At 46.5% G+C, this 22679-nt stretch overlaps 1 protein-coding gene across 1 annotated transcript in view; it reads left to right on the top strand.

Annotated features, from left to right (window-relative positions):
* The window catches only part of TBX6 (T-box transcription factor 6), a 50333-nt gene extending 36162 nt beyond the window's left edge, over nucleotides 1-14171 (top strand). The window contains exons 4-7 of the mRNA XM_069649888.1: nucleotides 3303-3373; nucleotides 4403-4470; nucleotides 7201-7477; nucleotides 12845-14171. Of these exons, the coding sequence (XP_069505989.1) occupies nucleotides 3303-3373; nucleotides 4403-4470; nucleotides 7201-7477; nucleotides 12845-13271 (843 nt within the window). The 3' untranslated portion in view covers nucleotides 13272-14171. The remainder of the gene's footprint in view (nucleotides 1-3302; nucleotides 3374-4402; nucleotides 4471-7200; nucleotides 7478-12844) is intronic.
* Nucleotides 14172-22679: the final 8508 nt, after the last annotated feature.

Here is a 22679-nt window from a genome sequence, read left to right as displayed (position 1 = left end):
GCACTAAAATCACTGCACTGGCTACCAGTCAAGAAAAGGATCTATTTAAAAACACTCTGCATCCTCCATAGAGCAGTTCGCAGCCAATAAGCAGAATTCCTGTAAAACAAAATCTCCATCTCACGACCAAACCGCACCCTGAGCTCTAGCAATGACATACGCCTTTCAACCAAAACGTTCTTCGAAAATGAAATATGGTAATCAGCATTTTCAGTCATCTCAACGAAACTCTGGGACTCCGTCCCCAAAGGAATACACACAATAGAAGAACACCTGACCTCCAAGAAAGCAGTAGAAACATGGCTGTTTAATATGCCAAGCTCACTGCCAAGCCAAAGGCCAGTGTCAAAGAGCGACCAAACACAGCTGACCACTGCACACTGGGTTTCAATTACCCAACAAGTTACATGCGCGACTATGACTTAACCTGAGGCCTTGAGGATTGCACTCTCTTTCCTCCGCTAACCCATACCAAAACCCTCCATACTCCTGCAAACATACCACACGCAAACCAGCTAGGCCACGCACAACTATAACACGGTCTACACTGACACCAAATAGCAGAACTCCACACCTCTTCCGATAACTCACACAGTCACAATGCAGCCACTGCATCCTCACACCATGGGCGCATGCATGTCCTCCCACATGGACACAAATGGCTTGCACACCCAACAACCCAGACCACCTAGAAGGAAACACACACACAGCGCACTGAAACTGCCAAACCATAGCAAACGCATTTGTGCGTCGTTCTCAATTTCATCCCACTTACAAACCAACACCTCTCTTAGGTTCAGATCCGCAGGAGTGCCCGGAGACTATGCAAATGGCAGCGGCACGTGGTATAAATCCCACAGACGTAACACTTCCAATGGCAGGCATTTATGTAAGGGAAATTGGCCGCAGATGTTTATCTCTGCTGCAATTTCCCTCCCAAAAACTATTAGCAGCCCAGGTGTAAATCCTTCGGTGCTAATAGGGATAAGCCCTGTGTTCCGAGGCAGACAGGGCCAGCAATGGCCCTCATCACTGCCTGCCTTGCCGGAGGGGTCAGAACATGTAAAGCATGATACACTTATCTCAGAAAATATGGAATTTCAGGAACAGTGTTGCAATGTATTCAAATTATTCCTAAGGGAGGGAATTATTTTCATCCAAGCCCAGTTAAATGCAGAGTCACTGAGAGCTCTGTTTTATTTCTTATCGTATTTAATATGAATCCCCAGCCCACGATATCCCTGGTCATCATCTGTAATTGTAATTGGTTATTTATAACGCTCTTAATACCCAGAGGTTTCTAAGCGCAGACCCTGGGATCGAACCTGTGTGGATTCTTTGGAGTTTTCTTTAGTTGAGATGCTGGACCGCCCAGGTAGAGGCAGTTTGTGTAATCTAGGCTGGACAGGATGATGAAGTTGATGGCTGAAAAATGGTGGGGATAGGTGAGGTAAGGGAAGATGTGCCTGAGAATCCGTAACTGGAAGAAGCAGGTTCTAGATACGGCAGTGGTGTGTTGGCCGAGAGATGAGTATTAATCCAATGTGCATCCAAGTTTTTTATTTTCCACATTTGAAATTGCTGTTGCTTGTCCTTGGGATTGAGGCCACAGAATTGGTTGGGGGAGGAGGGCTGTTTCCCCGCACACTAGGATTTCAGTTTTCCCAGGGTTGAGGATGAGGTGGTTGGTCGTCATCCAGTGGTCAATATCCAAGAGGCATGACGACCGGTCTGGACTGCCGGAGCCTTGGGATTTTAAGGATGATCTGGGTGTCGTCTGCGTAGTTGTAGCAGGTAAGATAGTATGAGCAGATGATTGCAGGCAGGGGTTTTTTGTGGAAGTTGACGATTGGGGGAGATAGGGATGCTCCTTGTGGGACACCTTTTCTTACTGGTCGTGTGGATGTGAACTGGTGAAGGTTCATGATTTTTGATCGATTTGAGTCAAAAGAAGAAATCCATGAGAGGGCTGTGTTTCTGATTTCTAGTGTTTGTAGCCTGTCTAGTAGGATAGTGTGATTGATGGTATCGAAGGCTGCGGAGAGGTCCAGTAAGATATGATATGATATGATAGGTTATTTATAATGTGCTTAAAACCCAGAGGTCTCTAAGCGTGGACCTGGGGATCGAACCTGTGGTGCTGCGTGTCGTCTTGCTTCCAAGGCGAGCACGTTGCTCCTGAGCTATCCTCCTGAGACAAGTATGGAGAGTACAGCGCTGCCTTCTGCGTTGGCTGTTCTTTTTAGGTCGTCCCAGATGGAGACTAGGGAAGATTCTGTTCCCACAAGTGGCCTGAAGCCTGATTGTGCAGGGTCTAGGAGGTTGTTGGCTTCGGCGAAATGGCCAAGCTCTTTGTATGCCGCACGGTCCATGAGTTTGGCGATGAAACATGTGTTGGAAATTGGCTGGTAGTTCTGGGGGAGGAGTGGGCTGAGTGTCGGTTTTTTGAGGATGGGTTTGATGTAGGAGGTTTTTAGGGTTCCTGGGAAAGATCCAGTGGTTGAGGATTGTGCGTGTGATAATACCTGCACAGGTAGAGTCTAGGATGTTTTTGAGGAGTGAGGGTGGGCAGGGGACCCTGAAGGAACTCTTAGTGAGTGATGGAAGAGAAAGAGTCGAGGATATGTATCAAGGGGGCGGGGGTTGAAGGTCGGTCTGTGGACGGCGCATTTGTTTTAATTTAGAGATGATGCCTGAGTGTCTATCATTAGCGACATAGTAGAAGTGCAGTGATAAGGTGTCACATAGGGCTTGGGAGATTGGTGGGGGCTGACTCGAGCATGTGGGGGATTTGAATTCGGATATGATTCTATGTAGTTCATCTATGTAGTTCTATGTAGGTCATCAAGTCGCTCAAGTACAATAACTGAAGTAAACTGTGTTCTTACTTGAATTACACCCAACTGGTGCAGACAGTTTTTGCACTGGTACTTTCGTGCCTGGGTTATACTAACGCAGTATACCTGGGTGCACCAAAAACCTTCGTCATGTGCGGCCTCCCTCCTTAACTCTGTTTATATTCGTCAGTCTCTGCCTCTGTCCATCAGTCTCTCCCTCTGTCTGCTGTTCTCGATATCTGTCCATCAGTCGCTGCCTCTGTCCATCAGTCTCTGGCTCTGTCCGTCAGCATCCCCCTAGTCATTCTCCCCCTCTATGTGTCTGTCTCTGTCTCAGCCACTGGCCATCTGTCTCCACCCTTGCCAGCCTTACTCTGCCTGCAAGCCCTTTTAGATGTCCACCTATCCAGGCCTTGCTGTATAGCAGGGAACATGTGTTAACCACAGCCCGTCTGTTGTCTACAGATCACTCAGCTGAAGATCCGAACAAACCCCTTTGCCAAAGGATTCCGCGAGGATGGCATGAACCACAGGAGGTGAGAAACTGCGATATAGCTCTGCGGTCTATGGCAGGAGGTATAGCTCTGCTTTTGGAGCCTGTAAACACGGCATAACGAGGGGGCGTTGGGACGAGGGTGATTTGCTTTATTTATTTATTTATTGAGTATATTTGTATAGCGCACCAAACCCATAGGCATCAAGGCGCTGTTACAGTCATTTTAGAGACAATCTTTAGATACATTGGAGAAGGCACAGTGCAGAAAGTTCAGTTACATGGCAGCCTACATTATAGACAGCCTTTAGTTGTTTCGGGGGTAGTACAGTGCAGAAAAGAGAAGAATGGATTAGTGACAGTAGCGAGTTAACATTTCTTTGCATAGAGGCTTTTGCTTTATGGCAGTTGAGCCTTTAAGACCGTAATGATCCAAGTAGGCATGTAGGTTTTGTGTAGAGCTCTTAGCGTCATCTTCAGGGCGCTTCAACACGCTCCAGGGTTAGTGGAGAGAGAAAAGGAAAGAGGGGATGAAAGGGAAGAGGAGGGGTGAGCTAGAGAGAGAAATCAGGCAGAAGACAGAGGAAAGAAACATGGGCTGACAGGGAGTTAGAAGCTGGGCACATGAGGGGAGTTACAGGGACAGAGGCCCCAGGCATGCAGCGTTCGCCCTCTTCCGTCATTTTGTATGCAGGCAGGTTCTGTCAGCTGCCTGAAGCCTGACTCTGTAAGTCATTTCAATGGAGGCACAGCTGTGCGCTCTGAGTCATAAGTCTGCCAGACGGCTGCCATTTGAGGGTTTATTTTGTAGTTAAATTGTATTTATTTGTGTTTTAGTTTATTATTATAAACTTTACACAAAGCTTCACAAAAAAGAAAGAAAAACAAAAAGGACACAAGAGAAAAGAAATAAAAAAGCTGGGGTATAATCCAACCTAACAGGCGAAGGGTTATTTTGCACTGCACTGGTCATGGGATTATCCAAAATCTGACCAATTGATGCGCCTGCCCTTGGAAGAGGCAGGTCGTTATCCAGGCGCACATTCATTACTTCTCATATTTTCACCTCCAGAGAACGAGACTCCCGGGTGAAAAGGAAGGCCAAAAGTCCAAGAAGAGAGACAGAGAGCTTACAGAGTGGTGAGTGGAACCCTCGCCCCCTTAAACCAGGGGCGTCACCCCAGAATGCAGAGCTCAAAATATTTGTTCCCATTTGTAAACCTTGGCCTGATTTTGAAGTTGTGACATGCAGGTTGCACACGGAACTCAGCAACACGCGCACACACACACTAGGCTATCCTTTCTCGTTAAAGGATCGCTCCAAACTTAAATCTGCTAAAGCAGGAAACTGATCTGTCTTGCCCATGACATTTAAAACAATATCGACAAATAAACACGCATGCTTGTTCATGAGATGATAGCGCCACTCCACGGAACGTAGGCAGAAGTGTTCCTGGTGAAAGGTGAGGCATTTCTTTCACCAATAAGGAGTTCATGTTCGCACGTGACGTAACGTGAATGAAAGGCGTAAAAGCCTTGAGTAAGACTTCTCCGCTTTTCATTCATGCCACGTCACGGAGAAGAAGGGCCGTTACGCAACTTGCGTTTCCACCGGCTCCCCTCCTTTCCGCCATACGAATGCCTCAACAATTGCACCATCATGCATTTTCATGCCGACGTAAATTGCTGGCAGGGAGCCGCCTACGTTTATGTCTACACGTAACAGCTCCCGGCTGCCGCCAAATTATGGCAGGGAGCAAAATGAACTCCTTGGTGTTTACCACTTCACGAGTTTCACAACTGAAACGCTTCACAACTGTCTTTTGTGTGGAGCAAATATCCTCCACACAAAAGCACTAGCACAAGGGGTGTGAACCATGTGATATTACTGCATGCTCCCAAAGGAATCCTAGGGGACCCCAACACGTAAATAACTGAAGGGTCCGCATGCCTCATGAGGTCCCTTTCTATTCCCTAATGTTTACAGCATGTGGTTATAGTCATCCAGTTTGGCAGTGTCACCTGAGGTAATGGGGGCAATGTCATAACAAGGCCCTCAGAAGCATGGTGGCAGGCGAATTAAAAAATGCAAGAGAGGGGACTTGACACACAAGGCCAAGGGTATACAGTGTTTATATCGAATCCTTTATATTGAATGCCCATATATCGAATATTTTATATTGAAAACCTTTATAGTGACTATATTTAGGGTGGGGTAAAGGGTTAACTATGTTTTGGAAACGGTCAGGATGGGGTTTTAAGGGTGGGAAACAGTGGTTTAGGGGTATGCTTTCACTAAAAAGGTTTTCAAGATAAAAGATTCAATATATGGCCACTCGTTATAAATTACTTCGATATAAAGACATGTAACCAAGTTTCTGTTGTTGTGAAATGACACAATGGGGCTCATTCTGCACGTTGGAGGATATGAAAAAATGTGCTAAAGGCAGGCGCACAGGTGTTACGCCTATCTTAACTTTTTTTATGCTCCGAGGGATGTGTTTTTGTTTTTGCAGAAGGAGTGGGATCATCGAATGGGATATACGTTTCCGCCATGCATACCAGTCTGACTGCAAAATGGACTGGCTTTACTCTTGCATGACATTTCCCTGCTCGCTTATGGCATCCACCCGGTAAAAGCAGACAGATTCCATTGGAATCCATTGTAAAGTCTTTGGACCATGCATAAATGTCAGTCAGCATTTACGCTTTTTGCAAAACATAATGGATCTCATTTTATTGGAGCCCGTAATTTGACAGCAGCCATCTGTTACGTGAATACTTCAATGTAAATGGCTCCTTGCCACCAACCTTTCCTCCTGTGCGCGACTGCGTGCAAAAAAGGAGGGCAAAAGACGATCTACAAGTGTGGACACCGCCTCTTGCCCTCCCCTTTTGCACTCAGCCGTGCAAATGAAGTCAAGGCTGTCTGCCATTTTTGGGGTCCGCCTGCTTTTTGTTGGTGCATACGGAAAGCGGACCGCAACGAATTCCTAGCATTTACGCCCGCATGAAATTTAATGCGGGTGAAAATGCTGGAGGATTGTTTGCCGGAGAGGAAGGGAATCACGGAAACACAAGATTCCGCCCCTCCTCTCGGCCGTACAAATGAATGAAAATTAACCATGACGTTAATGCACGGGCGTAAAACCCTTACGCAAGGCTTTTGCACGGGATGCATTTACATTATGGCTCAATGAAAATGAGTCCCAGTGCAAAAAAAGTGGAAGGGTGGTTTTACCCGTTTTAACACTATAGCTTGCAAACGTAGAAAAGTACATAAAGGGAATCCAAGTGCACATTAAGTGCAATTGTTGGTAGTCCCACTTTGTAATGACTAGGTTTTGAAAAATGACACCCAGTGATGTTTTCTTCATCAATTTGATCCTCTTTCCTACTCTGCTTCATTAAGTTCTGTACTTGAGAACTGCACTTGCTTCATCCAAAACTAAATAGGCGAGAAAATAAGCGCACAAAAACTAAACAAGGAAACCTGGTTTATTTTCTGTCACTCTTATTTACAAACACATTTCTTACATAGAACATGTTATTGTTTTTGTTAGATTACCTGTTGCACAAAATATTTGAATCCTGCACACGAATACAAATAACCATTCCGAGTTTCCATTTTCTGAATGCTCAAATTATTAAGTGCCAAGGACGAGTATGCTCGTCCTTTTTGCATAGACTTGCATAATAGCCTGGCAGTTAAGGGGTTAAAACATTTGTAAACTGTACTCTGTCACCTGTTATATCTGAACCCTTGGTGACACCACTAGCGGATAGTAGTGAAATATACAAATAAATGATTGGATTCAATTACAAATAAATGTGACTCTGATTGCCTTCCTGCCTCTCCTCTCTTTGCAGAATATAAACAGGTGCGGCTCTCCGGTCCCTGCGACTCCACGCTGGATGAAGAACTAGGTGTCCGGCCCCTGGATCTGGTCATTCAGCTGCCCAGTCCCGATTGTTCCTTCCATCCCATTTCCCCGCCCGCCTCTCCCCCGCCATCGCCCTCTTACCCTCGGGGCCCGGGAAACCGGCCACTGGAGATGGGGGTCCCGTCCAGCGCAGCAGACTACTTGCAGCACCCTGCGGCCTTCCACGGCATGCAGACAGGGAAGGAAGGCGACATGTTTTCCAGGTACAGTGACCTAATGCATGCATCACTAGATGGCCTTAGCACAACGGTTGCATTAGGCATAGGGCCCACCGGAAGCACAAGAAAGGGTCAGGCCATCTTGTGCAGATATTGTAGATCAAGTTGTATGGAGCATGCCACTCAAGACATGTGTAGGTGGCCTTACGCTCACCACAACTCTGCCACTACAACAGCAGACAGATATATGGTTTTCTAACCAGATTATCATGATATAATCGAATCCAAAATGACCAAGGGAGAAATAAGCGAAAGTAATTTTTCTTCGGAAATAACTTCCGTTTTTTCCTGCTGTGGACATTTCAGACAACCCGCTCCACCCCCCAACTCTTTACTTACCTTCTGGCAGCACACAGCAAAGTGTGCCAGCGCCTCGCCATCCCTCTGCCACGCTGGTTCCCTTCATGCACATGGGAGGGAACCGGCGCTGCAGGGTACTTTAGTCTTTTTTTTTTTACTTTATTTGTCACCTGTTTTCTTTTTTATGGAAGCGGGGTACACCCCCGTAATCCCTAAAGTCCTGCGACGTCGATCAAAGGGACTGGGAGCAAAGGGTGGTGTAGAATGCTATGCAAATCGTTCTTCAGAAAGGAGGAGGGCAAGGAGGTTAGATTTAAATAGAGATAGAGTGATAGTAGCACAAAGAGTGAGAGGAAGAGCATTGCAGAGTAAGGGAGCAAGAAGAGGAAAAGGGCAGAAACAAGAGGGTGCGCAAGGGGAATGCAAGATGGCAAGGAGGTGAGCCGAGGGTGATCGTAGAGAGAGGGCCTTGGGGAGAGTAGGGAGTGAGATGGACCGATTTGTATAGTGGGGCAACTCTGTGTATAGTTTAAAAGATGATGAGAATGAGTTTATACTTTGCCCTCTGTCTAATAAATAACTAGCTTAACTAACAACTGGCTGGGGAGGTGGAGGTGAAGCAGGGAAGGTTGAAGAGTGTATGGACAGCAAACTTGACAACTTTGTTGAGAGGTGAACAAGCATAGTTGGGAAGGCTATATAGTAGACTGGCACAGTAGTACAATCGCAAGAGTACTAAAGAGGAGATTAGGTGCTTAGCAGAGTTTAATGGAATAATATGGCTTATTTTTCTGATGTTGAGGAGATTAAGTCTGGCTGCAGTGGCAGATTTGGAGATGAAGAGCGAGAAGTTGTGAGATGGATCGATGACAACACGAAGGTTGTAAGCAGAAGCAGAATAGGGAAGGTAGTCAGGGGAGAAGACCAGAAGAGGGGGAGAGGAAGAGATAGCCCGTTTGTATGGGAAGTAGAAAAGTTCAATTTTGGTGGAGTTGTGCATGAGCAAGTGAGATGCCATGCAGTATTTGATGGGAGAGAGTCCGTTAGAAGGTTTTGACCGTAGCTCGTCAGATAAGGAGAGAAAGGAGAAGAAGATCTGAGTGTCATCAGCAAAGAGTGGAAAGGAGAAGCCATAGGAGGAGATCAAGGTGCCAAGAGCAGAGGTACAGAGTTACGAGAAGTGGACCCAGGACTGACCCTTGGGGAACACCAACAGTAAGGGGGTGATTGGGGAGGTTAGGCTATTCCAAGACACCTGGAAGTGGCTGGGGGCGGGAAATGAAGCAAACCTAGCGAGGGCCTTCTCCTAATGCCTTGGAGAGATAGGGTTGAGAGAAGTCAGAATGGTTGATGGTATCAAAGGCAGCAGAGAGGTTGATAGAATAAGAATAGATAAATGGTTAGCATGACGAGCGGAAGAGTTGAAATTGAAGTTGCTGAAATTGATTAGAGTTCTATGGTCAGAGGCCAGATTAAAGAGGATCTTGGAGGTTGTGTTTTCCAAGGAACTCAATGAGTCGGTTGAAAACAACACACTGTAGGATTTTGGACTAAAGAGGTAGAAGATAGACAGGCTGAAAGTTGGCAGGACATTTAGGATCGTACCAGGTTTCTTAAGGATAGGGATGACAGTAGCCGACTTGTAGGATGATGGCAAAGTGACACTGTCAAGAGAGGAGTTGAAGAGGAAGTATGATTTGGAGAAACACTATGAGTTTCACTATGTGTAGGGAGAGAGCATCGAGGGGTGCACATGAAGGGGTTAGCCCTGAGGAGAAGGTCAATAATCTCATCTGGGTTAGTGGAGGCAAAGAAAGGCATTGTAGTAGGTGAGGGGGGTAGGGATGCTAAAGAAAAGTGGGCAGGTGGGGGGACTGGAGTTAATTTATGAGGGTATTTTGAATGTTGGAAATGTTTGAAGCAAAGTAGAGAGCTAGATCGTTTGCAGAAGGAGTGGAGGAGATGGAGGAGGGTTTAGGAGGTGAGGGAACTGAGTTGAGAGATTTCTGGAGGCACCCAAGTTGTTAGGATTAAGATGAAATAAGAGAGGGATAGAAGTCACGGTTGGCAGAGTCGAGGGCAGAGGAGTAGTTTTGAACGGCAGTCAGGTAGAGTTGGAGATCCGAGGGGTGTCTAGATCTTTGGCAAGTGCAAGGTTTTTCCTCATTGATGTTTTCAGGGTGCAGATGGTAGGTGTAATCCAAGACCATGGAGGGTGGGGTATAGGAGTGAATGTAGTAAGAGGGAAGTGAGAAGAGAAGTGCAGCGGTACAGTTAGTGAAGTCTTGATAACTGTGAAGTTTGCATTGGAGGAGAAACAGTGGTGTAGGCCAGAGTGGTAGATGGGGAATTTGGAGGAGGGAAACCTGTGCTTGGTAATGGAAGTGGTGGATTGAGAGAGTGCAGTTGAAGTAGGGGCAGCGATTGAGGTAAAGATGATGGAATGATCAGAGGGAGAAGGAGCGTTGGAGATATTAGAGGCAGAGAGTTGAGAGATTAGAATAATTTCAAAGGAGTCACCATTTGAACAGGTCTGTGCTCTGGATTCTGAGCTCTTATGCACTGGATTGTTTTGTTGTTGAGTGCCCTTGCACTTCACTCCCTTGCCCTTACCTGTTGTGTTGTTCTGGTGAGCGTGTCTGCGCACTCTCGTCTCCTGGTTGATGTACTACGGGTACCTGCATGTGCCCTTGAACATTTCCTTCTCTCCTCCCCCTACACTTATCTGACCTTAATGTGACAATGCTCTGAAGATCACTTTGTCCTTCCTCCCAACTTCCACCTTCCAGGACAGGGGTGAAAGGTGTGTGAGATGAGAGTGTGGGGATGACATTAGGGGCAGGGAGAAGGGTGACTTCCATCTTTGAGGAGTTGAGCATGAGGAAGCGTCGAGCCAACCAGTATGGTGGTTAGGCAGTTGGTGATGTGTTCAGCGATTGCACGGGTTAGTGAAGGAAAGGAATCGACCATCAGAGTAGCATCCGCAAAGAGGTTAAAACCTTAGCATTAAAACCAAAGGAGGAAATGAGTTTGCAAAGGGAGGAAGTAATAGGGGGCAGAGAATTCAGCCTTGGGCTGATCGTTGAGGGGTACCCACTGGGAGAGTTGTCAGAGAAAAGGTGTTGTAGTCCCATGAGATGAGTAAGAGCAGCCTGAGAGGTTGGGGGACATCCAGTCGACTGCAGTGTCTTTGAAGCCAAGGAGGGAAAGACTCTGAAGAAGGGAAGGATGATCACAGTGCCATGAGCAGTCGCAGCGTAGTGTTTGGACCGGAATGCAGATTGGAGGGGGTCAACAAGTAAGTGCACCTCAAGATAGTAGATTGGGTTCAAGACAATCATCTCAGGAATGTGACCGTGGCAGGGAAGGAGAGCGAGAGGTATACAGAATTAGATATTGTTGGAATCAGCATCTGGTTTCTTGAGGGGAGGTAGGCTTTGACTGTTTATAACACAATCGGAAGATACCAGTTCAGAGAGCGATTGAATACGACAAAGAGGCGTGCAGAGATGAAGGGTGCAAGTTATTGGAGCACAGGATGGGTTGGCAAGCCGAAGGATGTGCAGTGTAGAAGTTCAGTGAGGCAGATGGGGAGAAGTGGGATAGAGAAAAGAGTGTAGGGAAGGTGGGACAGGGTGCGACTAGGAGGTGGTGGGAGAGACAGGACTATGAACAGAATGTCCCCCGTATACACCAAACACCTCCTGGTGTTCTATACCTGCCCAGGAATGAAAAACAAATGGCTCATGGGTGGCATCAGGCCCCCGAATGCCCTCCACATGACCAGTGCACATCGCATAATAGTAGAAGAACAGAGAAAAGGCTCATCCGTCACAGCCTTAGGAAACTGAACCACTGCGCAATCCTCCCTCCGGTCCTTCCCCTCTATTTTTCGACTCCCTGCAACAAAATATTCTACTTTACTGCACACACCATCTACAAACTACTTCGATCTTTTCCCACCCCAGTGCGCGGTTACCCTGTTGGGTGGCTCTCTGTGCAGAAAGACTATTGCTTCATATTTCTAGTCCTTGTTTTTAAATCTATCCATGGCCTCCCACCGCGCCCCAACACCGTCTGGCTGCTTCTATCTCCATCTACTCTCTTTCTCAAGCCATCTGCTCTCCAAACATCAACAACCCCCATGGTTCCCGTCTCCCACTTCTGCTCCTTCTCTACTGAACCCCACACAGCGGGACTGCTCTGCCGCTTCGCATTACAACAGTTCAGTCAGTGGAAGCATTCAAGACCAGTCTGAAGCCCCGCCTACTATCCATTGAGGGGCACCTCTCTTACCCAACTGCGTGTCCTTCCTTCTGAACCTTCTCCCTGTCCCAACCCGATGCTCACATCTGGCGATAAGCAAATATGTGTCCACTGAAACCCCCTGGGCTCCCCCTATCACCGCCCACACCACCATGCTGCTTACAAAGGAAATTCCTGTGACCACTGACCCAGATGTACCTTTTTAATGTACCCATAGCCTGCGCCCTCAATGCGGTCTCCTCTCCACCCAGATAATCACAGTCTATCTACAGGCACTCTGACAAGGGGCTGCCCCTGGTTTCCATTTTGTGTGCTCTGAATAGCTCTTCTGGTCGAGGTGCCAACTTAATAATACAGAGTCTGCCACAGGCCACACACAGGTAGCAATGTGATGGTACCTGCAGAATTACTGGAGTGTGGAATGCTGGGGTGGAATGTTGTGCTTTGAGTGTGAGGGTTCTAGGGGACAGAGAAAGAGAGCGAGCTGAGCTGAAGTGGATGGGCCAGTCTTTCTTTTGTGTTTATTCATACATTGCACTTGGGCTAAGGGTACAACTGCACAATAAAGTACACCCATAACTTACCTGGTGTCCTGCACCATACTTGAGAGAAGAGCCCCGCCCGGGTTACTTCATATTGCAATAGTACTTCACTGCATTTACCGGTTTGTTTTAGATGTTGCTAGACACACTTGTGGATGTTTTAGCGCAGTATATCTTTTCTGGATTTAAGGCACCTGACCCACATTGAAAGACTAACCTTTGTTCACTTCTCCATCTCTTACAGATCGGCTGGCGATGGGTCCCAGGAAGACCTAGGGAAACCTGGAGCACTCCACATGGCATACCTAGGGACTGAGACCCCGGGGGAAGCAGAAAATAGTCCATCTGCCGAGAACTCCCCCGACTTCCGTACCCACCCTGCGGCCAACTATCCCACTGGCTACAGCCTCGACCTCAACTCCCTGCTGGGCCACGGCGGCTATGACTTCTCATCAACGGGCTACGGTCCACGCCTGGATGAAAGCCCACTAGCAGGCCGAAGCATGGTCGGCGGGCCGCCCTTCCCCGGAAGCACCGATCTGCGCTTTCAGGCCTTCATGCAGAACTCATGCGGTGCCTATGGCCTGCCCTTCCCAGGTGCTCCGCTCTCACGGGCTTACAGTGCCCAGCCCTCTGGGGCCTTCCTGGATGCCAGCAAGCCATTGTTCTAGAAGAGGAACCTTAGAAAGATGGCCGCCTTTGGCCAAGACAATTGCTGTAAGGATGCCATTCATGCCAAGGGACCCTGCCACTCTTCGCGAAACAACAGGGCCTAGGCATGAGATGCCAAGATGCTCCACCCTAAAATCCCTCGGTGCCTCCACTGATGGGAGCCTATCTGGGTTAATGACATTAATGGGAAGGAACTGGTGACGTCAACTCTGGCAGTGGGCAGTGCGGTGGCATTGCCGACTGCACATTTAGAGATGAAAACAGACTTGTCTGGGTAAACTACTAAGGGTGGGCTCATTCCTGGGGACTTCGAGTGCCAGAGGCTGCCTTTCTTCTCATATCTCCTCTCCTCCTTGTCAGGCCTAGTTGGAAACTGCTATTGTAAAGGAGGGGCAGTTGAGGAGTTCATCCGGGGTGCGAAGGATGCAGGAACAGGGCCAAGTTCTCCTTGCATGGACCTGTGCCAAACCCTGCCCCCTCCTGATTCAGTGTGTGCAACGTCAAGTACCCCTCTTCTGCTCTGCGCTCCTTAGTCTAACCCCAGCTCTAACCCTGGCAGGACTGGTGCCACTGTAGAGGATCCCACTAGCAGGGGGCGTCAGGATGTGGTAGATGGACCATGTGAGCAGACATTCTGGCCCATTTGGGAAGGCATGGGGTTACCTTGCTGGCACCTTGCCTGCGACAGCACAGAGGCTTGTACTGGCTGCTTCCTCATGCTTGGCTTTTTTAAGAGTGCTTTCTTGCACAACCCCTTCGTTATTGTTCTTTTTGAAATGCCAGGCGTCCATTCCCATTCCTGTTCCTTATTTATCTGACCTGCGTGCCTGCTTTTTTTTAAATGTAAAATGTAAAAATGAGATTTAATTCTCAAAAATAAAGGTTTACGTTTTTTACTTAAAGCTTCTTCTCTCCGTTTGTCCTTAAATAAAAGTGCAAAGGTAAGGTGGTGTATAGAGGGTTGTCTCCTTGCGCCAAAGATCATGCAAAACAATGAATGATGCCGCACTTAGAAATACGGAGGAGTGCCCCTTCCTTCATCAGAAAAAATGTACTTGCAAGTTTACTACTTGTTGCGCCAGACATTCATAACACACAGAGATTGGAGTCATTCCAACTTTATTTTAGCCAAACTGTTCTGTGTCAATATTGCATGGTTCATTTGTCTGCCCTTAGTGGTTAACATGTGTTTCGTCCAATAGGCCTTTTTCAAAACCCAGGCTTGATTAGAATTGAATCACCCTTCTAATTAACAAGGACCCCCAACCACTAATTTTCTGCCTTGACAAAGACTTCGGTCGAAACAGGTGTTGGCTTTTCTCACATGCACCTAGCACACTTGTGCCAGGCCTGTGGATTCCATAATCCACAAATAAAAATTCAAGGTGTTGAACACGAACAAGGTGTCCTTGACGTACTACTACTAGCAACCGCAACCATGGTCGTTGACATATTCCAGCGTCACTAGTAACAAGGTTTGCCTACCCACCAGTATCTAATTATAACGTAGTTATGACATTTGGATGTCTCACCTTGCAGTGGTGATGACCGGTGTTGCAATTTCAGAAATCAATGATTGCGATTTTTGTGCCAAATTTAGGCTGGATAAACACTTGTGTATAGGCGCATTATAAATAACCAATCAATCGATGGATGAAAGACTAAGGTACCCTTCTTCCCGCTGAGCTTTACTGGTGTTGGGTCTATTGCCTTCCTCCTGGCACCGCCGGCCTGCCGGACAGATAGGAACCAATGCGCCGTTGGAATTTTCTGATGCCTGTCCCCTAGGACTATCTAGTCCCCTTGGCTTAGCCACGTGGGTGATCTCCGGACTCCTACAGGTTATGCCTGCACATTGCTTCAGACCCCTTGAAATACAAGAAACCCATTCCTGAAGAAAACAAATCCCACCAGGGTTTTAGTTGAAACTAGGACATTTAGCGCTTCAGATTATTTTTGATGGAAGACAACAATTTAAAAACAAAACACGTTTTTGACATTGCCTCACCTAGTAGACTTCATACGATAGTATCCACTGCATATGATCCTATTTCTGTTTACCAATTGGAAACCACTGATGACTATAACAAAAGATCAGACCTTCTTGGTTGACTATATTATGGTTACCCTAGTTTGGTGTATAATTCAATAGGAGTATCTTGTTTAGAACCATATTGAGCAGCTTAGGGCATTTATGTGACTTACCTTTTGTTTTCTATCCCCTAACATTCTTATATTCTGTTACTATTGCTTTCCCTTTTTCATGTGTTGTATCCAACATGTAGTGACCACTTGTTTTTTCACATGTATGTGTTGAAGCCAGCGACTTGCGGCAATTTGAATGATTAAATGACACTTTATTTTATCATTTATCAGTACACCCACCATCAGTTCCTCTCTTTTGTTGATTTGTGCTGAGTCACTGTGACACTATCTTACTGCCTGTGCAGTCACTTTGATTCATTTTACCTGCTCACTAGATTCAGTTCTCACAACTTTGTGGTAGATGTTGCACCTACCCTGTTATCTGTTCCTACGTGTGCCCTCTTAACTTGATGTAGCTCCCTGGCCCCCTGCACCACAGGTTGAGTTTGTCATTCTACTACCTACTGTGAACCCTGCCTCCTGGATCCCCCGGGCTACCCCTCTCCAACCCTATGTTTGTTGGTTTCAGCCACCCCAATTTCTCTGCTTTGTCTTCAATGCCTTGCGCTGGGTCTCGCACCATGACTCTCTAATCACTGAATTGACTTTGCTCAGCCTGCGATGTGTATGCATCTTGACTCTCAAATCACCGGATTGACTTTCTTCACTTTTACCTACTTAGTCCTAACTGCTTGTCTACCTGCCTGATGTAGCCCCTCATTCCTTGGGTGAGGCTTTCCCAGGCAGAACTCACTCACATTTGCTTGCCTTAATTGCATGTCTGGTTTCCTTAATGCAATCTACCTACTTGTTCCTGCACTTCTACCTTGTTTTGTATTTTTGTACCTCTCACCTTCTACCCCCCTGCACTTCCCTGCCACCCCCCTTTTTTCATGTTTCAGCACTTGCACGTTGCAAATCATCTGACGACCTAGTCAGCGTATTTTTGTTTGTTTCTCCCCTTGTACCACCTTCCTACACTTCCCCTCCCCCCTCTCCTGGTCCCATGCCTTAGCACTTGCATGTTCTGTATGTTTCAAGAACTTTTAAGAACCTTTTTCTTTGTTTTATTCCTCCTTCCCTAATCCCTATCCCCCTTGTCTTGATGCGCCTTGACACACAATTTTTTGTATAGTGCACATTACAAATAACCAATAAATAAAATAATATAAATAATCAGGCAGTCACAGGTGTGAGAAACCAGATGGTGTCTGACCCGCTAGTCCCTGAGAATCCCTCCCTCAGGTGGCCATGGCATGGCCATGGCCTTTGTATCCAGACCCTAGGGGTGGACTAGTGTGGGAGGATCGCGTGGGAGAGGGGTCTTCGGGGAGTGGGACACCGGTGGTGAGATGTGGTATCCCCAGCCCCTATAACACCTTTACTCCATCCGTCCAGGTAAGAACCTGGGAATCGCCCCCCTTCCTTACACAAACACTTTCACGCAGACAGCCCGCTCTGGGAGAAAACAGACTGATACCCGAGCATTGTACCTGACATGTCCCACTACTATGGCGAGGCAAAGTGAGGCAATTACTGTTAACAACTCACACTTGACTTCCATTAAGCTTCCCCACATGGATAAAAGACGAAGCACAAGAGCACACTATGAGCGAGGCAAAGCACACAAAGGAACAGCGTTTTCCAGATGGCAGCTGAATGAGGGGAAAGGCGGCAAACTGAGAAGGGAGTGCAAGGGGGGAGATACCCTTGACCTTTCTGGCAAGAAACCGTTACTTTCCAGAAACCTACAGATTAAAAGGCGTAAGGCCAGGAAACCATACAGAAGAATACTGCGTTGTGTGTGTGTTTGAGATACCAGGGGGCCCCCTGCATGACTGGCCGAGTCAGGTAGGACCAGCAACCGCCGTGGTAGCGTCCTTGGCTGCAGGATCAACACAGCTGGTGAGTTGGGGAGACCAATGCAAGACCGGTCTGTGTTGAAGTCAAGGTTGCATGCAGCAACATTGTATGAAGAGCGCAAGAGCGAAGAATATTAACATGTGTGATGAACGACGCAAGTAAATCTCATTTGCCGATGGATGTTTGAACTTTAATATGAATCAGAGAATGTAATAGACAAAGTAACAGAGCGGTCCGGCACCGCGGATGTGCTCAATCGAAGGTCGCTGTGTAATATACCTAGCCAAGAAGGGGCAGAAACAAAAGCAATAAAGTGAAACTTATGGATGAAGTGTGTCAAAGTGCTCCTGCAATGGTTTAAGAAAATTCCATCATGCAGTGGAAAGTCTTCAAATGTTGATAAAAAGAAAGCAAAGAAAGTGAGATTATAAGGTCTTAGCCCAATCGAGGGAGACCCGTGGTCCGAGCCCAATTGAGGGAGACTAATTGTGAACATTGTGTTTAAGGGGGTCCGAGCCTGACAGAGGGAGACGCATGATGAACAGTAAACGTGAGAACTTGTGAATTTGAAAATCCTAATGAGAAAGGAACTTTCATACTTCTTTGATACGCCAGGCACTCTGCAATTAGAGGCTTTTATTGGGAAAGAGACTTTGGCACAGAAGACCCAGATACCTATGTTTTGAACTGCATCCTCGTGGTAGAAAAGCCAGAGTGTGTGCAAAGCTCGAGGGTTGCACCTTGTCCAATGTTGAAAACGTGGGGAAGGGAAACCAACTGCTCAACTATCCTGACATATTGTTTCTTGAACCCCTTTCTTTTGCATACATGGTTTTCCCACACCATTTATATTTAGAAGTACGGGTTGGCAATAGCTTTATTAGTATAGGCCCTTTTATTTTGACAGATACTCCACTGGGACTGCGTTATTATTATTTGATGGTAGTATCTTGCTCACATCATTAGATTTACAGTAATTGTAATTGGTAATTTATAACGCGCTTAATACCCAGAGGTTTCTAAGCACGGACCCAGCGATCAAACCTGTGTTGCTCCACGTCGTCTTGCTTCCAAGGCGAGCGTGTTGCCCCTGAGCTATCCTCTCGATTTATGGTTAAACAGGCGTTCAGTCAACCCATTGAAGTTCAAAAAACACCCTTGAACTGTGATCACTTGTGTCTGTCTTCACTGTTTGATACCATGCCTTCCTTAGACATAAACAGCCTGCTAGGTTGATGTGTATTTATTTGAAGAAAATGGATGCTCATTTCAATCAGATAAGAGCAAATGGTGGAGGCATTCTGCGGAAGGGTGCTTGTATAATAGCGCAAAGCTGAAAACTAGTGGTGAGCTAGTTTGAAAGTGTGAACAAAGTGGGCCATGTACCAGGGACAACAAAAAACAGGTGACATACAAAGATACCATTAATCTAAGGGTTGCAGTGTTGCAAACTAAATATGAATACTACATAAATATACATAATTACATTATTACACAGCACTGGAGGTAGTGAAGGATTCAACAGGTTGAATGGAGCAGGGGAAGTGTGGTGTGCCCATTTTGGCCAGAAGGAGAAGTTTAAGCTGAGCTTTGGAAAGATTCAGTCAGGCTGGCGTTTGTGATGGGCAGAGATTCCCAATGGAGAGGGGTGACTAGGGGAAAGAAGGGGAGTGACAGGAGGCACAGAGTTCAAGGGCCGGTGAGGTTGTGCAGCAGTGCAGCATAGGGAACGAGATGGTGAGTAGACAGAGATACAGTCAACCAGCTTGTTGTCGGTAAGTAGAAGAAGGAGAGAATCTGGGTAGGTTGTAGTGAGTGCAGATAGCTAAATTGAGGACTTTGTCTTAAGTGAGGAATGAGTAGAGAAGAGGGCCAAGGGGTATGCACAATCAGTATACAATTTTGCTTAGAATGCAGGTGGAAATTTAAGTGGAGAGTAAGAAATTGACACATTTTACAAACGTTGAAAAGGTTAATACAAGCAGTAGAGGCTTTGGTAGTGATGAATTGTTACAGTTGGGGGTCGCTATTAACGAGAATCGTAAGGTTGTGGTCCTTGGGCAAAGGAGCAACAAGGTTAGGCCAAAAGGAAATGGGAGATTGGAGGGTTGGCGTTGGAAGCTGGTAGAAAGTTGACTTTTGTTTTCAAAGAGTTCAGTATGAGGCATCGGAGAGCCATCCAATGATGGATTAGTGTCAGACAGTTTGTAATCTTTTCCAAGATGGGTTGTGTTTAGGAGGGAAATGACCAACAGAGAGAGAGAGAGAGGGGTGGGGGCAGTCAGAATTCTGCTACTTTCAGGAGATTTTAAAGGAGCAAACTTTCAGATAGGAGGCAATCCAGGCTAGAGCATTTTTGCAAAGCCCAAAGTCCTGTAGAGTGAGGGGGAGAGAGAGTTGATCAACAGCGTCGAAAGCACCACAGAGGTCTAAAAGGATGAGAACAGAAGAGTCTGGAGTAATGAGCATTAGCGAGAAAGTTGGAGACCTGCATGAGTGCAATCTCAGTGGGGTGTTTACTAGGGAAGTCAGATTGGAGTGGGTCTTGTGGGATATTATTCTCAAGATATTTAGTGGTCCGTTTGAAGACCAGGTGCACAAGGACCTTTAAGTAATAGGGTTGAAGGAAAACAGAGAGCTAGTGTTGGGACAGTTGGGTCAGCAGTAGGTTTCTGCAGAAGGGTTAGGGCAGTTGCAGATTTGAAGGAGGCATGGAAGAGTCCAGCAAAGAGTAAGCAAGAGGTTAAAGAGCTCAGCGATATGAGTGCAGGTGATCTGTAGAGCACACTGTTCAATAGGAGCACATGACGGGGTGGCGATGTGAAGAGTGGGTGCTAGTTCGGTAGAAAAGGTAGGGGAGGAATAGTCAGGAGTAGAAGAGGAAGACGGGAGAGACATGGTAGAAGTAGGGTTGGGGAAGGAAAGAGGGGGACTGTGAGAGTTCCGCACATTTTAGAGGTTGAAAAGTTGAAAAAAGTAATGATCAAACTGATTAGGAGGCATGGCACAGTGGTTTGGGTAGCTGAGAAAATCTTGGAGGGTAGATGAACGTTTATGTAGGTGATTGTGAAGGGAGGATAATGGGTTTATGCAGGTGTTGAGAACTGGTATATTCAAAAGAGGAGGAGGCGATGTCTGAAGGGGACAAGGAGCAATGGGGAGGGTGTTATTGACAGGAAACCCACTCCACCGCCCTTCCCAACAGGTTGGGGAGGGTGGGAGAAGGTTTCAACATCACTATGGAGAGCCGGTAGTGTAGCAGAGTCATGAGGGGAGAGGTTCCTGTGATGACAAGAAGTCAAAGATGAAGATGATAAGAGTTAAAGCGGTCACTGATGTAGGAAGACTTGTTGCATAAGGATTCTGTATAACATAGGCCAAGGGAAAGAGTAAACGAGATGTGTGAGAGAAGCAGGTGTTGTGTGGTAGGTTAGGGAATAGATGATTGGAGATCCTGGGAGAATGGGAATGTCAGATCTCAGGGGTACAGGTGGAGAGTAGGGAGATTGCCAGGGGGAGAGTGAGGTAGAAAGTAGACCGAGTTATGGATGAAGGCTGTGAGAGAACGGGATGTGAAAAGTGCATAAGAGGAGAGAAAAATCAAGGTGCGTGTTAGATGGTAAAAGAAGTAGGAAAGTGAAGACAGTGGTGGAAGGATGCAGCCCAAGAGGGAGAGGGTAGGTAAGTGAGCAGTAGGGGAAAGGGGGCAGAGGGGTAAGGCTGGCTATCAAGGAAGCAAATAATTCTGAATTTGGACTTTCAGCAATCAAATGACAAATAGCAGGTCCAAAAAAGAGATCTCCCTTCATTGTTAATGGAAATAACAGCTTTGCAGTGAATGTAGTCTGCCAAAGGAAGAGCTTGGCAAAATCCTAGCTTGAGCAGAGACTATGGCGCTAGGCCCTTTACGACCCTAACTAATAGGTTGCCCATTGCTGCTTTTTGCCCCAGGCTGCGGACACTAGGGCTGGATGCCCAGGGAAGACTGAATAACAAAGGAGGTAACATGTCACATGCCATGCTGGGAGCCAATCATAGTACTCAAAATGGCTTCCAGTCTTTCTGGCAGAATGGAAGCACAATCCTTGGAGTTATAGGCCTTGTGAGCATTGTTCATGAGGCAGGACACTCAGATGTTGCACTGGATCCTCTGGAATGGAAGGGGCTGGCAAAAAAAGATTTAAAGTAAAGAGATTCGGACCTGCCGCTCCAACTGAATGGACATTGCATGGAATTTTTTATTTACATTGGAGATACCGTAATGTCATCAGTAAAACTGAGTAGTGTGATCTGCAACATCACACCTTACATCAAAGCTAGCAGAAACCAACATATATTCTGGCTCTGATAAGGAAATCTCCTAAAAAGCATAATTTCAAGTCTCTCTCCAGCATAAGAATCACTTTGGAGAAGTGAAAATATTCATTCACAGCCTCAAGGTGGACAGTGGGTGCATAGTTATTTTTAGATTATCAATCTATATGACACTGAACCGCATGATGTACAGCTGTGACCTGCAATTCAGGTGCTGTAGACACAATTATCCACATATGCTTTCCCTCATTATTCAGCGGTTTGGGCATTTTAAGAGGGCAATCGAGAACTTGACACATTGATGAGTTGATTATGCCAGTAGCACAACCCTTCAGAGAAATTCCTTTCAATAATCAGGAGCAAGTCAAAGCTGTGATATAACATTTTCTGAACTAAGTCAAAACTGAATATATTCCAAATGTGAGTATAATCCCTGTTGCGCCAACCCAACAAATTGATAAGCGTGTTATGTTATGTTAACGGTACTTATATAGCGCACCGTCACCAAAGGAATTGGTCCCCAGGCGCACTGGAGAATCTGTAAATGAGAAGGTGGGATGGGTTAGTAAGGTGAAGAGGGCATAGGATAGTGGGAGGAGTGGTGTACTGTTGGCAGCTTGAACTCGGTAGACACCGGGTGCTGAGCTTTGGTGCGAGTATTGGATCGGTGTCAGTCCGCGTGTGCTGTTGGTGCGGCTTATGTGTTGTTGCAGTGTGGTGAAGTGCATGCAGCTGGCTGTGCGAGAGATGGTTCTGTGAGTTTTTCTAAGTATGCAGAGAGTTAGAGTTTATATTGGTTAGTGGGTTATGTGACATTTAACATGCAAGCATTAACAGTTCTATCTAAGTGTGGCACTTGCTGTCCTACACAATTCAGTCTGAGTGTGGCACTCACCAACCCTAACAATACCATCCAGATACCACACAGGCCAATGTTCATAATTCTATCAAAGTGCGGGACATGCCAACATTCTCAATTCCTTATGTGTAGTGCTTGGCAATCTTCATAATTCCGTCTAGGTGTGGAACATGCTATCATTCACAATCCTGTCTCGATACGACGTAGGCTAATGTTCTAAACTTTA

The sequence above is a fragment of the Ambystoma mexicanum genome, chromosome 3p (assembly GCF_040938575.1).
Source record: "Ambystoma mexicanum isolate Mex_15411 chromosome 3p, UKY_AmexF1_1, whole genome shotgun sequence".
Taxonomy (NCBI): domain Eukaryota; kingdom Metazoa; phylum Chordata; class Amphibia; order Caudata; family Ambystomatidae; genus Ambystoma; species Ambystoma mexicanum.
This window is presented reverse-complemented; position numbering and strand designations above follow the sequence as displayed.